At 31.3% G+C, this 15,231-nt stretch overlaps 1 protein-coding gene across 3 annotated transcripts in view; it reads right to left on the bottom strand.

Moving 5' to 3' along the window:
• Window positions 1-411: 411 nt before the first annotated feature.
• LOC123714746 (transcriptional regulator ATRX homolog) overlaps window positions 412-15,231 on the bottom strand; it is a 36,016-nt gene continuing 21,196 nt past the window's right edge. For all 3 annotated transcript variants that reach the window (XM_045669223.1, XM_045669225.1, XM_045669224.1), the window contains 17 exons: window positions 14,891-15,066; window positions 14,202-14,323; window positions 13,697-13,820; window positions 13,107-13,175; window positions 11,492-11,624; window positions 9,967-10,138; window positions 9,254-9,366; window positions 8,933-9,041; window positions 7,998-8,169; window positions 6,891-7,103; window positions 6,019-6,178; window positions 5,290-5,414; window positions 4,823-4,846; window positions 4,348-4,432; window positions 2,882-2,991; window positions 2,558-2,743; window positions 412-2,127 (listed from right to left, as the gene is read on the bottom strand). In XM_045669223.1, coding sequence (XP_045525179.1) covers window positions 2,558-2,743; window positions 2,882-2,991; window positions 4,348-4,432; window positions 4,823-4,846; window positions 5,290-5,414; window positions 6,019-6,178; window positions 6,891-7,103; window positions 7,998-8,169; window positions 8,933-9,041; window positions 9,254-9,366; window positions 9,967-10,138; window positions 11,492-11,624; window positions 13,107-13,175; window positions 13,697-13,820; window positions 14,202-14,323; window positions 14,891-15,066 — 2,093 coding nt within the window. In that variant the 3' untranslated portion in view covers window positions 412-2,127. The remainder of the gene's footprint in view (window positions 2,128-2,557; window positions 2,744-2,881; window positions 2,992-4,347; window positions 4,433-4,822; window positions 4,847-5,289; window positions 5,415-6,018; window positions 6,179-6,890; window positions 7,104-7,997; window positions 8,170-8,932; window positions 9,042-9,253; window positions 9,367-9,966; window positions 10,139-11,491; window positions 11,625-13,106; window positions 13,176-13,696; window positions 13,821-14,201; window positions 14,324-14,890; window positions 15,067-15,231) is intronic.

Below are 15,231 nucleotides of genomic sequence, written 5' to 3'. Positions count from 1 at the left end.
AATAATTAAACCAAGGCATTTATTTTTATAAACCATCCCTACCCCTATTTGGACTGTTGCGATTCGTTCTGAATGTAGATAGGCGTGATTATTTCATCGACATCGACGAGGAAGATTTTATCGACATCAATCGATTGCTAGCATTGATTATTAATCCAGCACCATGACATCATTTAAATAAAATATTAAAAAGTCATCTTGCACAGAGAAAGGGCATTATACAGATATTCTACTGCAATAACAAGGCAAGTATTGTTAGGCAACTGACAGCAGTATATATTATCTGCTCATTAGTGTCATCTTACAATAGCCAGAAATTTCGGCATATTTACAACATAGTTGCACTATTAATTGTCTTTGATATTTTAGCTATAAATCATGGATGGATTAATTCAAAATAAAATAAACATATACACATTTTAAGTTATTTATTATTCCTCAATTTTACTACAAAATAATAGGAAGTTTTCTACATGTACCATTATTATAATATAATACATATTGTTATATTATTGTGAAATACAATTGTCTTCACATGTGTGCGAAAAAGAAACCTGTTACAGTTTTTCTTAACAAAATATTGAGTAAATAACTTACAAACTAATTCAAATACTGCTCATAAAAAATGTATATAACTCATAAATATTATGATAAAATCTAGGAGATACTTGTAACTTAAAAAATAAAAACAACATTCAGAATGCCTTTATTAGTGTCCAATTAAATCATCACACGGGAGAATACTATTAATAATTTTTATAAATATATAACTAATAGTAATTGTCAAGTATTAAAGTCACCATAGTGACTTATTAAAGTAAACGTATACAAAAATGTAAGTGATAATATCACAACTAAAATGTTCACATTTAGGGCTAAATAAACTTCAATAGATCAGATTCAACCGTTTGATTATCAAGTAATTTGAAAAATAATTATAGAAACTAGTCTTAAATCACAATCAATTAATCTACTCACAACAGAATTTTACATCGCCAAACAGAAATCCAATTAAATCGATTGATATTAATGGAATGGAGTTTATGCGAAGTTACAACAGAAATAGCAAAATGGGTCAATTGCTCTGCCCCACCAGTTTTATTTTTTCAATATTGATGTGATGACAAAATTATTTTACTTATAATCTTTATAAGGGCAGAGAAACAATGAATTCTTTCCCAAATTTATAATATAAACCTACATTTTGTTATAAAATTTTTACACCTAAATATTGATTTCCTATCAAAGAAAATTAAGCAAATTATGTATGTAATTGCACAGTCATATTAAAATGTATTTCCACATTGCGTTTAAAACTACCAACATTTATTATAACTTAACACTAATTTCCTGTACTGAGATTAATATAATTTAGCAAGCCACATTTACTGAATGCAAAACTTCAAATCTGTATTAAAAGTATTAAAATGCTAAGTCCAGTTTGTACTAGAAAAAAATGGTAAAAATATATTAAAATTTGATTAGGACCTTTTCAACACAGATTTGTTTAAATATGATTTTTGAAAATGAATTAAAAAGCTTACAATGAAAATGCATTTTCTACTCTTATTTACATCTACATTTTGAAATTCGATTTTAAGATGAATCTAGAACTGTTTTTGGCATTTTAGGCACTGTATATATTTTATTATGTTGCTTCAAGTACCAAAACGGCCATGTGCCTATAAAATGTCCATGGTCTCCTGATATGTGCTGGGGTTGGCAAGCTATATTCATTGAGTTTGAATTTAAAAGATACTTCACAAAATCTTACCTAAAATTGTCTTATAAGTAATCGCCTGACACTGAATCTTAAAGTTGACAAATAAAACTACACCACACACAATGTTATATAAATCACTTTACCTTTGAATTAAACATTTGCTTGATAAAAAAATATCCTAATCTCTTGGATTTTTAGCTACAAGCGTACATAGGGAATTTATTTCTCTAGTTGTGAATTTGTGTGTAATGTCATATGAGATTCATGATATGTAGTGTAGGGTGTGTCTATAGTAAAACTACACAGTATGCCTAGTTTGGCCCACTCCGGCTCATGTACCAACTATCCTTCCTGCGTAGCACCTTAATATCATTCACTGTACAGAGTTCATTTATAGTATTCTTCTGTGAATCATGTAAAAAATTTGACATCTATCAGATAACAGCTATTGAAACTATACTAGCTATCACAGATCATCATCATCAGAGATTATTTAAAAATATTTATTTCGGAGATTAGCAATTAAAAAAAAAACTTATATCTATTAAAAAATATAATAAGAGGCTCTGTATTCGATTCTGGGCATAACAAAAAACATTGGGTTGGCACAGAAGACTGACTTGTATAAAACAAATATTAATGCAATTTTAAACCTTCTGTTTCCAGTTTTTTTAGAATAGAACAAACAAAAATCCTTAATTTGAATGTTTTGTTATTTTATATGAATGTGAGTGTTATGGCTGTAGACTGTGAAAGAGACAACACACACTGAAGGAAACACACTTCCGATATTTTAGTTATTTTTTTCATAGCTTTCTTTAAATTAATTCTTACCTAATCCGAGTCAAGGTTCACAACGTCGTGTGAGTTGGTCCTTGGCGCAGTATCGCGATGCGGCGGACGTCCGCGTGGGCGTGTCCGCTCTCCCAGCATCATCTCCCGCGCCCTCTGATGTTGGAGGGCCATCGCCACGGGGTCACGACTGCCTAGGCCTCCCGCGTAGAACTTCGCACCCATTTGCTAATAAATTTATAGAAGCAGTTTTTTTAATACATGAGAATGTAGGGATTCATTTTTTAAAAGGTAAAAGTCATACTTAGTTACTCTAAATGTTATCTACCCCATTGGGCTTAGACATATTTCTGTGTGAATACTAACATTTTGTTGCTGCATTAGTTGCTGCAATCGCATCTGCTGCTGTCGCTGCCAAGGCGGTTCGTACTGTAGCCCGCTGCTACCACCTAGCGGCATACTGCCACCACCAGCACCTGGAGAGATCAAATGACAAATTATTGAAAATCTTCCTCCTTAAGTAAAACCGCGAATTTGAACGTATTATTATTAATATTGAAAAGGCATGCATTGTTATTGAAATACAAGAATTACATTTATTATAATATAAATTAATACATGGTATTAGGAATTGAAAACAAAACTCACACATATCCACACAAGTAATTTAACAATATAGTAAATGTAATATTAAAAAAAATTAACAGGAATTTTATTATATTAAATACTTTCATTATTTCTCTAGAGGCAATTCACAGCCCTGTCTTGTTACTAAGTACTAATTATCAAATTCATATTCTAAAATTTGAACCTGGGAATATAATTACTATAATAATTCATATTGCAAGTAAAATATTTATAATAATAATCGATTGCAAGAATATGGTACAAAAAGTTGGTACAATAGTAAGTTGGCATATTCTGCCTCACAATGGCGCGCAAATTTGTTTTTAAAGGAGAATTACATTTTACATTATTAGTCATATGAATTGGTCAATTCTTATATTATTTGTATCATACATATAATATCAAATGTTATTAAATTTATATCGACTACAGTGTTTCACGCAAATAATCATTTTTTGAGTAATACATTTTTTCCATAAGTATTTACACCCAGTCGATTTTTAAAGACTAGTCGGAAGATTTTTTAATTCTTTTGGTAAATTATTGTAAACCTTAATAGCCATACAAAAGGTGTTTTTCCTAAACAGTTTGGAGATTGATTTTTGGCACAGCCAATTTCTCCCCATGTCTACTTCTTACTTTGACTTTACATTCGACTCAAAAATATGTATGTTTCTGTGCACATTTCTAACATATACATACAGGTAAAATTTTGAGCTTCTTAAATAAAGGTACGCAACTATCAATACAGTCCACAAATTGCTCTAATACATTTCTTTTGAGCCTTGAAAACCCTATCTACTCCAACTGAATTTCCTTAAACTATAATTCCATATCTACTAATAGATGAAACATATGCATGATAAGCAGCCAATACCATATCATGGTTAACTGTTTCTCTTAGTAGTTTTAACACAAAAACGGAACTGTCTATTTTGTTCTGTAACTTTTCAATGAGTGCTTTCCAAGTAAAAAACGTATCTAGCGTTATACCTAAAAATACACTCAATTATTATTTCTAGTTTATTGTTTTTGTATTGTAAGTCTATTTGTGTTTTTGAGTTGTAGGTCTGAAGATGGATTATGTGTCATCAGCAAATAGTATACAGTTCTGGTGTATAGCATTTGGGAGGTCATTTATGTATGTTAGAAAGAGTAGTGGGGCCAAAATATATAAAATACATACTATAGTAATATACACTCACCAGAATTCATAACAGCGTTCATCATACCAGGATTCATCATGCCTGATTGTGGGTATTTATACATTTCACCCAACTTCTGCATCAGCTGAAAACAAATATTTTATATTAAGATCTTTAAAAATAAAAATATAAGCATTAATTGAACATTAAAATTAAAATTTGTATGTATATGTTTTTGTTGTGAATTTTCTTAGCAATAAAATTGGCCCATATGTTTAAAATAAATTATGATTATCCATTTTACAGAAATACATATTCACAAATTCTTAATTATTTATTCAATTAACTACATCAAGGAAATTACTTTTGTATCTGTATAAATTAGGTACGATCTTATACATTAAATTTTTTTATAATGTTTGGTTTATTTTTTAGTGTGTTAAAATTTCATTCTAATTTATAAAATATAATCGTTGTAACATAGTGATACTAAAAATGTACGACACATACATGCTTAATGATATAAATAACTTACACCATAATCATATCCTGCGAACATCTAAACAGACAAATTTGGGTCTATCAAAAATTGTATTCAACGAAAATTTGGGCTGCGTGGCCAAGCACTTGGCAGTGAATTGTGCATTTTAAGGACCTAGGTTCGAATTATGGTAAATAATTGTTATTATTAGTATGTCTAAAATAATAATAATAATTTAAAATACATTTGATAAATATGTCCCAGATATCACTTCAAAGTATAGATTACAAATATCTTCTTACAAATATCTATGAATTCTACAAGAAAATTACGAATCAAAGGTTCAATTTTTAATTTCTTGAAGTTCTATTCCTGCTTTATATTTTACTTAGATATAGTTTAGATTTGGCAAAACTGGAACATTAAATTATATTAATTCCTATTGTTTACAATTTAGTTTTTCATTACATTTTCATATATTTCTATAAACATTTTGGTTACAATTTCATATTCGTTTTTACCTGTGGGTTAGCACCGTATATAAGTGGTATCATATCTCGTATCTGGTTTTCAGTGATGGTGGGTGCTTCTTTACGAAGAGTGGCTGCTAGAGCCGCGTACGCCAACTGCTGTTGCTGTGCTAACACTGAAAGATAATGAAATAATTGATTAAACTTTTTTTTGAAAATTGTTCAAAGTCAAAGTATCTATCATATAAGTAAACACGCACTTATGAACGTCAGAAAAGAACTTAAATTTATTCTAACTTTACATTTACTACCAGTTTGCAAGTCCAGAAGAACTTAAAATTATCTGCCACTCTTTTTAATCGTTAAGTTTTAAGTCATACAAATTGTTTCAACTGGAGCAAAACAATCCCAAGGATTAGGATCATTTAAATATTCGTTAAATTTATAAAATCCTTTATTGATTTTATTTACGTTTAACAAGTTTTGAATTTATTCACTGATAATTAATTTCGCTTGGGAGTTTGTTGTACAAAAGAATACAATTTCCATACAAGTGATTTATCTTCTGGAGCCTGGTTGGTCGTACGCTTAAATTAGTGCTGTTATACATGTACCCGGCATTTTAACATTGTTTAGATAAAAAGTTACTTAGTAGAGCCATAAAAGAAATAATACAATGATTTCATATAAATAATTTGTTTAAATTAAATAAAAAAAATCTCTTATTTAAAAATATTTGTTATGTAAACAAGTACTTATTATTAATAATAAATAACTCACTCATGCCATTATGCATAGCGTAAGGCTGCGCGAAGACTGCGGGCGGAGGCCTAGTCTTCTCGTTCTCGAAGTCCTCCCATGCCGCTTTCCTCTCTTCTTCCGTCAGCGTTTCTTCTTCTTTGTTTTCAAGCAGGGAATCGTGCTCGTGGTATTTATATATCTGCAATTATTAATTTAGTTACAATTTTATAACTTTTTTATGATACCTAAAATGTTATAGCAATATTAAGATATATTAAGGGGTGTATATAATCGTTAATAGATGCAATGTCTAATGCCTTATTTGAGACATATATATTTTCATATAAATTTAAAAACTTAGGTTTAATTTGCATATTTGTATTCAGTATTTCTTATTATGTTTTCTAAGAATAATATAAAACAAAATTAGGATTGACATTGCACATTCACAAGCACATTATACTGTCACAGTAGCCTAGCCCTATTTTGGCTAAGTTAGGCAAAAAACTTTTAGTTAAGACTTAAGTTAATACATATTATATGTCAAAACAAAATTTTGCCTGCAGTATACTTATTAAGGGAGTGTTCAAGTATTACGTAACGAAATTGACAGATGGACGTTTGTATTCTTATTGATTCCCATTGTAAACATCTAATTTGTTGCTAATTAATAAATATGTTAACATGACGTCGTATTTTTTTAATGTAACGGGGCATACGCTCACCCGATGTTAAGTAATACCGCCAAAGGGATCGCAAGTGCGTTGCCGGCCATTTAAGAATGCAGTGCTAACCTTTATTGTTATGACAACACTGTTACGTTATTATAGTATTATACTTAAAATTAAAAATCTAAGTTTTGTGAATAAATGACATCACTAATAATTTAAATGTTTTTTTAAATATGTTACCAATTGTTCATGCTCTTTAAGCATTTCGGCGAACAGTCTGTCCTTGGGCAAGGGCGGAATCGGCCTTGGCTGGGGGGGCTTCGGCTCGAACTTGTACAACTCCGCGAGATCGTTCTCCGCATAATGTCTGTCGATCTGCTGCTCGTCGATCACACGCTTCGATATCGCCTGTTTCGTCACTTGCCGCTCGTAAATCTTCTCTTCCATTGTTCCCTGCAAATACAGGTTTAGATGTTATTTTTTTCTCATGCATGTCAATCTGTCAGGACTATATATTGAATAAAACAGATAAACTTAGTACACACTAGACAACGTCATAGGTAGGAAATATCAAAGGTGGTGTTTCCCAGTGGTGCCAACATTAAAATATATATATTGGTCTCAACTCAACCCAATCAAAGAATCATCGTGAACGGGATTTACTTGTGGTGACTTGGGTTTTTGTATATACATTGGCTATGTTGTACCACACAGTAATGTAAGTGTTCCGGTTTAACCATGTCTTGGTGATAGAGATTAAACGTTTTTAACCAATTTTTCAGTAACATAACTGCTTTAAGGTGTGATGAGCACGGCAGTTAATGTTTTTTATTGAATTTCAAGTGTATACATATAAATGAAGAATATTTTAATTAATCCGTATGAATACAATCCTCTTAACTTTTATTTTTGACAACTCAATATTAGCTTTCGAGGTCCTTATTCTAATTAGAATCTCGTCTTGGACACTGTCAAATATCTCAAACATTTTGCAGAAAAAATGGATCACTGAAACTGGATTTAAGTATGATTGACCTTGGGGCTGAGCCCACCCGTATTGTGGCTTGTTATGAAAATTTAATGTGTTTAAAAAAAATATATATATAAATATTACCTTAAATGGGAATGTAGATTATGTAGATTTATGATATTTATTATGTTTTTATCCCAAAATATATAGTATGAATCGTAAAGACATTTCTCTAGAAATGAAAAACTTTGAGATCACCCAAAACACCAGAATCCAGTAAAATAATTTTTAAGGCTTGCCTGAAAGCTTAATATTTATACAATCGTCCATACTATCAAATACTTTTTATTGTTTTATTTTATATAATTAAATCTCACCATAACAAGAAACCGGTAAACATAACATGGTTTTTTCTGCCCAAATCGGTAAACTCTGAAGATACTCTGCACGTCATGCGATGGGTTCCATGACACGTCAAAAATTACCACACGATTTGCAGCTACCAGATTTATACCGAGACCACCAGCTCGGGTTGATATAAGGAATAATCTGAAAAAAAATACAGCAAAATTTAAAAACATTCATTATTTTAAGCAACTATAAAAGGAGGTGAGACCTTTGTCCACAATTCTAGGTCAAGTTGGGAACAATTTAATCAAAATAGATTCAGTCTTTTTTGAAATGTGGGATTTGATTGAAACCATAGATGCTGGAGGTAACTGTAGAAGTAAGGAGTTTTTATTTTCTTTCTCTTACTTTAGAAAATTTTGAACCTAACCTAACCTGAATCTCACATTCAGAATCGAGCTCGAATTACGACTCCCGTATGTCATTTTTGACGTACGGCAGTCGAACTTATCGTAACATTAATGAGCATTATCTTAAGCGGTAAGTTTGACAGCATACAATATGTGTTTGATACACAAGTCATACAATAAAATAAAAATAAACTATAAATGCTCTACATAAGTCCATATTCTAAGTCACAATCACTGTCAAATGTGTGAATGAACTTCATATTGACAAAGTTTGACAGTTCTTGAAATTAGATTTAACTGATTGAGGTTCTAAAATGTTTTCTTAAGTCTAGTATTTTATATAATAATTACTTTAACAACTAAGTAACAAATGTGACAGTGTCGCCACTTTGATGTATGCCTCGTTATTCTATACCATAGACAAAGTATTACTTTTTATCAAATTCGGTTAAACCGCAACAATATTTATGTTATGTTCTCTCTTCTTCAATGTAAAGTTTTTGTGACCATATTATGTATTTTTAGTAAAAGGCTGTATTATTGAAACAACTCACCTCGCTCTAGGATTGTCTTCTCTATTAAAGTTTTTGCACCAAATTGATCTATTCTCGCACGACGTGGAACCGTCTAATCTAAAGTAGTCTACGCCGGGAGACCAGGATCCTAAACATATAAAAAAAAAATTTTTGTTCAAACTATATATATATATATACTTTTAACTTTTAAAAAAGCACGGACATGTTAAAAACGCTCTGAAATAAACTTGATATAAGCCTTTAACATGTTGTTTACCGACTATTTAAAAAAAAGGTGATCAGGCGTTAGTGCCTGCCTTCAAATCACGAAGGCACATAGTTTTTACAAAAGAAACTTACCAACGTGTCCCCCCAATTTTTCATCCACTCGTCCCTCTTGCGTGGCTTCGTCTACTTTCCCTAAGAAATGCTCAATCAAATCTAATGAGTACAGTGATTGAGAAAACACCAATCTGAAAATACAAAATAATAATAATTATAAATGTTTTCTGTATATATTAAAATAAATAATTATAATATATCAACGTTACATGTACGGTAATAGCATGAAGGCTGGATTGCCCTTACATGGGTCATTGCAATCGACGGCATGAGTCCTTTTTAATTTTATGATTAATTATACTCTTTTAGCTAACCACCTAAAATAATATTTAGGATAATATCGTATCTATCACAATTTAACATGTATACTTATGATTATCTGCTTTGATAAATAAATTATTATTATTATTAAAGCTATCTTAACAATATTAATTGTATTTAAATACAACACAATATATAAACTTACATAATGGAGAATACATTTTTTAACAGTGTATTTTCTCTTAGCTGTCGTTTTTAAGTGACCATAGACAAGTATTCCATAAAAATTACCATAGACAAGAGCTTAAAAAAATACATGACGAATTCATAACATTCTCTCTTACTTATGACTCTGACTTATAGAAAACTTACCATAGAAAAGAGCTTTAAAAAAATTACACAGAATTCATCACCTCACTTCTCTCAAAGTGACCACAAATTATAGAAAAATGACAATAGAAAATACTTACAATTTGTCCCCAATAGCTTCACACTGCCGCAAAATATCAAAAAGTAAAACTAGTTTGTGCGAGTTTCGCACATCGTCCAGCTCTTCTTCGTTCACGAGCGACATCCACCATTCTGTTGGATTCTCATTCTTCACCTCTATCACCTCTTGTACGTCATCTTCTTCGGCTTCCACTGAAATTCATTAATGAATAAATAATTTAAGCAATACAATTTTAAATTTTATATATGTTAGACTTGCTAAAAAATATATGAGTTATATTGAATATATACACTGTGTCCCATAAATAAACGCCAAAACGTATGTAACCTAACATTAGTTAAGTTACAAGTTACATTATTATTATATTAGTTAATAATTAGAAGCGTAAACAGACTCTCGAAACCAAAGTCATTCACTCAATTTTGTGTCATAATAACATAAGTGTCACTTAGATATACACGAACTATTCAGTACGCCGAGTTAGTTTTTTGTTAATCCAGCGTCCCAATGCTATCTTAGTTAGAAGATCATTTTTTAAACAATTAAAGCCAGCATACACAGCTGCAAACAAAGTGATTAATTCAACATACATTTAAACCGGTCTACAATAACCGCCACCGAACTTATCTCCCATATAAAAGAATTGCCATTTAAAAGTTAATCATTAAAACTATGATGTTCTTTAATCTTATTGCAATGTAACGTTGACACAAAAAGAGGGCGCATTCCCCAGCCATATACACATAATTTTTTTTAAATATTTTTAGAATGTCCTTAAACCAATAATATCGGGTTAACGTTTATTTATTATCATATACTCAAACTCAACTTACATTTAGCAAGTATTTTTGATTAATTTACATTTCACGAGGATTTTGAATTTATTCAGTAATCATTTAGTAATACAATTTCCATATAAGAAGTGGTTTATCTTCTGGATTATGTGGGATAGTTATATACAGGATATAACTATCCCACATAATCAGTAAGATCACTTACAATTATACTAAATTGTGATAAAACGCGTTTTAGTCAAGTATGGTAATTGATATCAGATGAACTCAATCTCTAAATTTATTTAAAAAATCCTCTTTCTGGTCATTTTTCTTCAGCCTCATAATTAGCTACTACATAAATATATATATATATATATATATATATATATAAATTGTGAGACAATTAACCTTTGGCAGAGCCTTTACATGTCTGTTTATACATATTATTATTTATATTTTTTCTTTGGTTTTTGTTTCATTTAATTTTAGTTATAGTTGCATGATATTTTGAATTTATTGTTAATTAATCATGCACTTCTTGTACTTTACTCTCGGTAGGTATTTCTTTCTTTAGTATCCCATATTAGGGTTGCCTGAAAAAAATCGCTTGTTAGCGATAAGGCCGCCTGTTGCCTAATAACTTATGTAACCTACTTACTTTTTGTTTGTATAATTATGTATATTATGGTAACAAAATATAAATAAATAAATATTGTATTTGAAATATGGCTTCCATAAATTAAATTAAATTTTTTTAAAAGTTAATACCAGGGTTTGCCCGGGTGCCACGTCGCGTAGAACGGCCTTTACTCTTCTTCGGTGACTTCTTCTTCTTACTCTTCTTGCGGCTGTCATCACTCATATCCGACGAATCGTCTGACGAATCTTCGGTTGACGTTTCCTGAAATCATTTTCACCATTTTAAAATGTCAAACATCTAATCTAAATCACATATTTTATTCCGAAGCATGTCAGTACTCCGTAATTTCCAACAGCGATAGAGACCCCGAAGTCTTTGTTTTTCAGTGTAGTTCTTGTAGTGAGATAGCTCAATACATAAACTCAAAATGGAAGTCGAGATCGCAATCGTTATCGCTATTGGAGTAGCGATAGATATATATAGATATACGACATGCTGCGCTGCAATGTCCTACAATGCTCCATGATGGACTATTTGATTAGAGATATTAGAGATTTCAGATAATTTCCGATTATTTTTTGTGACTTTAGAATCACTGAATTATTACTACAAATTGTATTAATTGACTGTAAAAAATTAAATTAAACACATTTTCAAGATGTGTGTGTGTTTCACCGTAAATAAGACTTGGCTTAAAGGTCTCGTTACCAGGCCATAAAATTATAAAAAAAAAAAATGTGTGTGTTTCGCGCCAAAATGCTTCTCTAGACAAGATGGCGTCCCACCCTATGAGGTACCATGACTGTAAACAAAGCAAGTTTTATACGTCGTAACATATAGTTACGAAAATATACCATATTGTCTCCGACGAAACTAAACGACATGACAGTATTAGAATTAGACAGTAAAGACATTTACAAGCATGCTACGTCATCATCGATTCGAGTAGTCTGTAATTATGTCACATTTTTCTGACTTTAACGTTTTCTTTACGATTTTTTTACATCCATAAAGCTTTTCAAAGTCATACATTTATACAGATATCTCTCAACAACACTATATTTTTAATACTGTCAAATAGCCTATAGAACAGTTAGGTTTTTGTATGGAAATCTTAACCAGCGCTGGGCGTATTGACTATACAAATTGAATAGACGATCTATACGTTGGAGCTATCAAAAACATAATCATAATAACGTATATGAATACTTAAGAATGATTAATTGTGTGAGGACCATGAATTTTACTTAAGTATATTAGTTTTATACATACTATGTTATATAGTATATATAATAAATATATATAGTAAACCCGCTTAAGACGATTTCTCAGGGACCCTACCAAAAACGCGTCTTAAGAGAGAAAGCGTATTATACGGGATAGGAAAAATAAAACATAATACATACTATTATGTATTATGTTATCAGGGCCTCGTTTTTTGGTTGAATTTCGTATGGCGCTACTTTGTCATCAATGGAAGAAAATCCAGGAAAACCCTGCAGTATCTTGGGTTCTTCACGTAAGGGCGGGAGGCCTTTCTGGGTGCTCGCATGAGAGCACTCTAGAACTCTCGGGCTTGGGCGTATTAAACGGGATGACGAATCATATTAAGCGTTAAGAAATGTATGAAAATATGTCTCAAGTTGCAGAAAGTGGCGTATTATGCGAGAAATCGTACTAAACGTGATCGTCTTAAACAGGCTCTACGTTTATATAAATAAAAAATATATTCAAAGCTCATACATCTGGCGTGGAGTCATCATTAATGAAGTCTACCAGGGAACCTTCCGAGTCCTCTTCTTCTCTTTCCCTCTGGAAATGAGAAAAAAAATTGCTTAGATGTAAAATGTGAGCCACGGTTCGTAGGTTAGACTACTACAGAAAAAAGATTCGGTATGGCTTGAGCATACGACTCTTATCCCAGAGGTCTCAGATTCTCCGGCTAAGTGCCAATGGCGTGTGTCAAGCAAAGAAGGCTGATTACTTGACTTTTAGAATAAGAAGATGCGAAACAGAAATATGACGCCAAGACCAAGGGTTTTTTTAATGTAACATAAGGCTCATCTGATTTAAGTGATAGCTGCCGACCATAGACACTCATTGCCAGAGGGCTTGCAAGTGCGTAGCCGGCCTTTATTTGGTTGTGGCGCCAATTGTTTTATGCATACGAATAATTTGCTTAATGAATGACTACTTGTTTGCTTATAAACTTTTGAGTAATAATGACAAATAAATAGTTTTTTTTAAATATATCAGTTGATGAGACAGGAATCTGTGCAATGTACCTAATAAGATGTGTTTGTATGAATGTTTAACTTGTTTTAATTCAATACCTTTTTCTGTTGCATAATTTCATATCTCTCAGAATTGTATTTTAGAACTAAGGGATGCGTCCATATTCGTTGAAGAGATTGGAAATCCGGAAACAGGAATCCTGAAGACTTCCCTGGTAGAGGTCTGAAATTTTTTATTTAATAATTTTATTTTATATCTGAATAATACATTTTTTTTACATTGTCTTAAGACTTTAAAAATCACATAACAGCATAGTTCTTTCTCCCAGCATATAGGGAAAAAATCGATATATAAAATTTATTTTAAATATTGATCCTGGATTATTTTGATATAATATGAAACATCAATATGTCTTAAGTCAATGAAACTTGCCATAAGTAAAATATATTTTTAAATAAAATTTGAACAAACTCTCTTTCCATATGAATTATATTTTTTTATGAGGGACGACAATTTATGAAACCGACAACACCAGAATAATTGCAAGTGTGTTTCAAGCCTTTAAAGTTCTTTTTTTCATCAGTTTATGATTGAATTTCTTACCTCCTCGAATAGTTATCCAAATAGTGCGTATACAATTTTATTTGTACTTCAGTGAGGGTGATGAAGAGAACGTACTCATGCTTCGGCGGAAGGAACGGTGCCAGGACACCGTAATCTCGTCGCTGGAATAATTGTTAGTACTTTGAAAACTTAAATAATGGCTATACAAGTTGTTAGTTTAGGTATAAAGTTAGGTAGTAAGTTTAAGGTATAAAGAGTCACTGGGGGTGGTCACAAAACGTTTTACAATTGGGTACAGAAACGTTACGGCGCGTTTCATGGGGGGGGGGGGGGAAATCATCAAAAATTTGAAGCCCTGCATCGTAACGTTTTACGAAAAGATTCATGTGAATAAATAAAAATTTGCGTCATAAATTTGTGCTTAATTTATTCATATGTCCTGACAAGATGACAATGGACAGTATACGACCTGATGTTGTTGTATTACTACAAACCAAAGTGGTTTTTAAAATGTATAATGATTTCATTATTTATTCCTAAATATATTTCATAAGTATCAAAATATTTACATACTAGAATGACGTAATAGTCAACAATAAAAAAGCTTACTTAGCGCTGTCGCGACGCACAAATACTATAAAGTTCAATTTATATCATCATATTTTGATAGAGGGTGATAATTATTATCCAAAATACGTATACGTAATAATAAATAAAAAAATTCAAACCTGTACAGCGCCATCTAGCATCTTGTGTAGGACATGAGATCGTCTCTTCATAATCTTGATATCGTGTTCCGTGGAATCCGTATACTGTCCATTGGTGATGGGATTCACGAACCTATTCAAGTACTCGTTGTATTTACCAAGTAGGTTCGGCTTCACGAATTGCACCATGCAGTAATCTGTAAAACGTAATATAAATTATTTTAATAAATTTCTTTAACTTACACAAAACAGATTTCTCTATCTGTTTCATAATCATTTGTCAATCTTATATGCCGTCGACATTTTGGGTCTAAGGCAAGCCGGTTTACGCAAAGTTTTCTTTCACCGTTCGAGCGAATGTT

The sequence above is a fragment of the Pieris brassicae genome, chromosome 9, assembly GCF_905147105.1.
Source record: "Pieris brassicae chromosome 9, ilPieBrab1.1, whole genome shotgun sequence".
Taxonomy (NCBI): Eukaryota; Metazoa; Arthropoda; class Insecta; order Lepidoptera; family Pieridae; genus Pieris; species Pieris brassicae.
The sequence above is the reverse complement of the archived record's forward strand: the minus strand, read 5'-3'. Positions and strand labels throughout refer to the sequence as shown.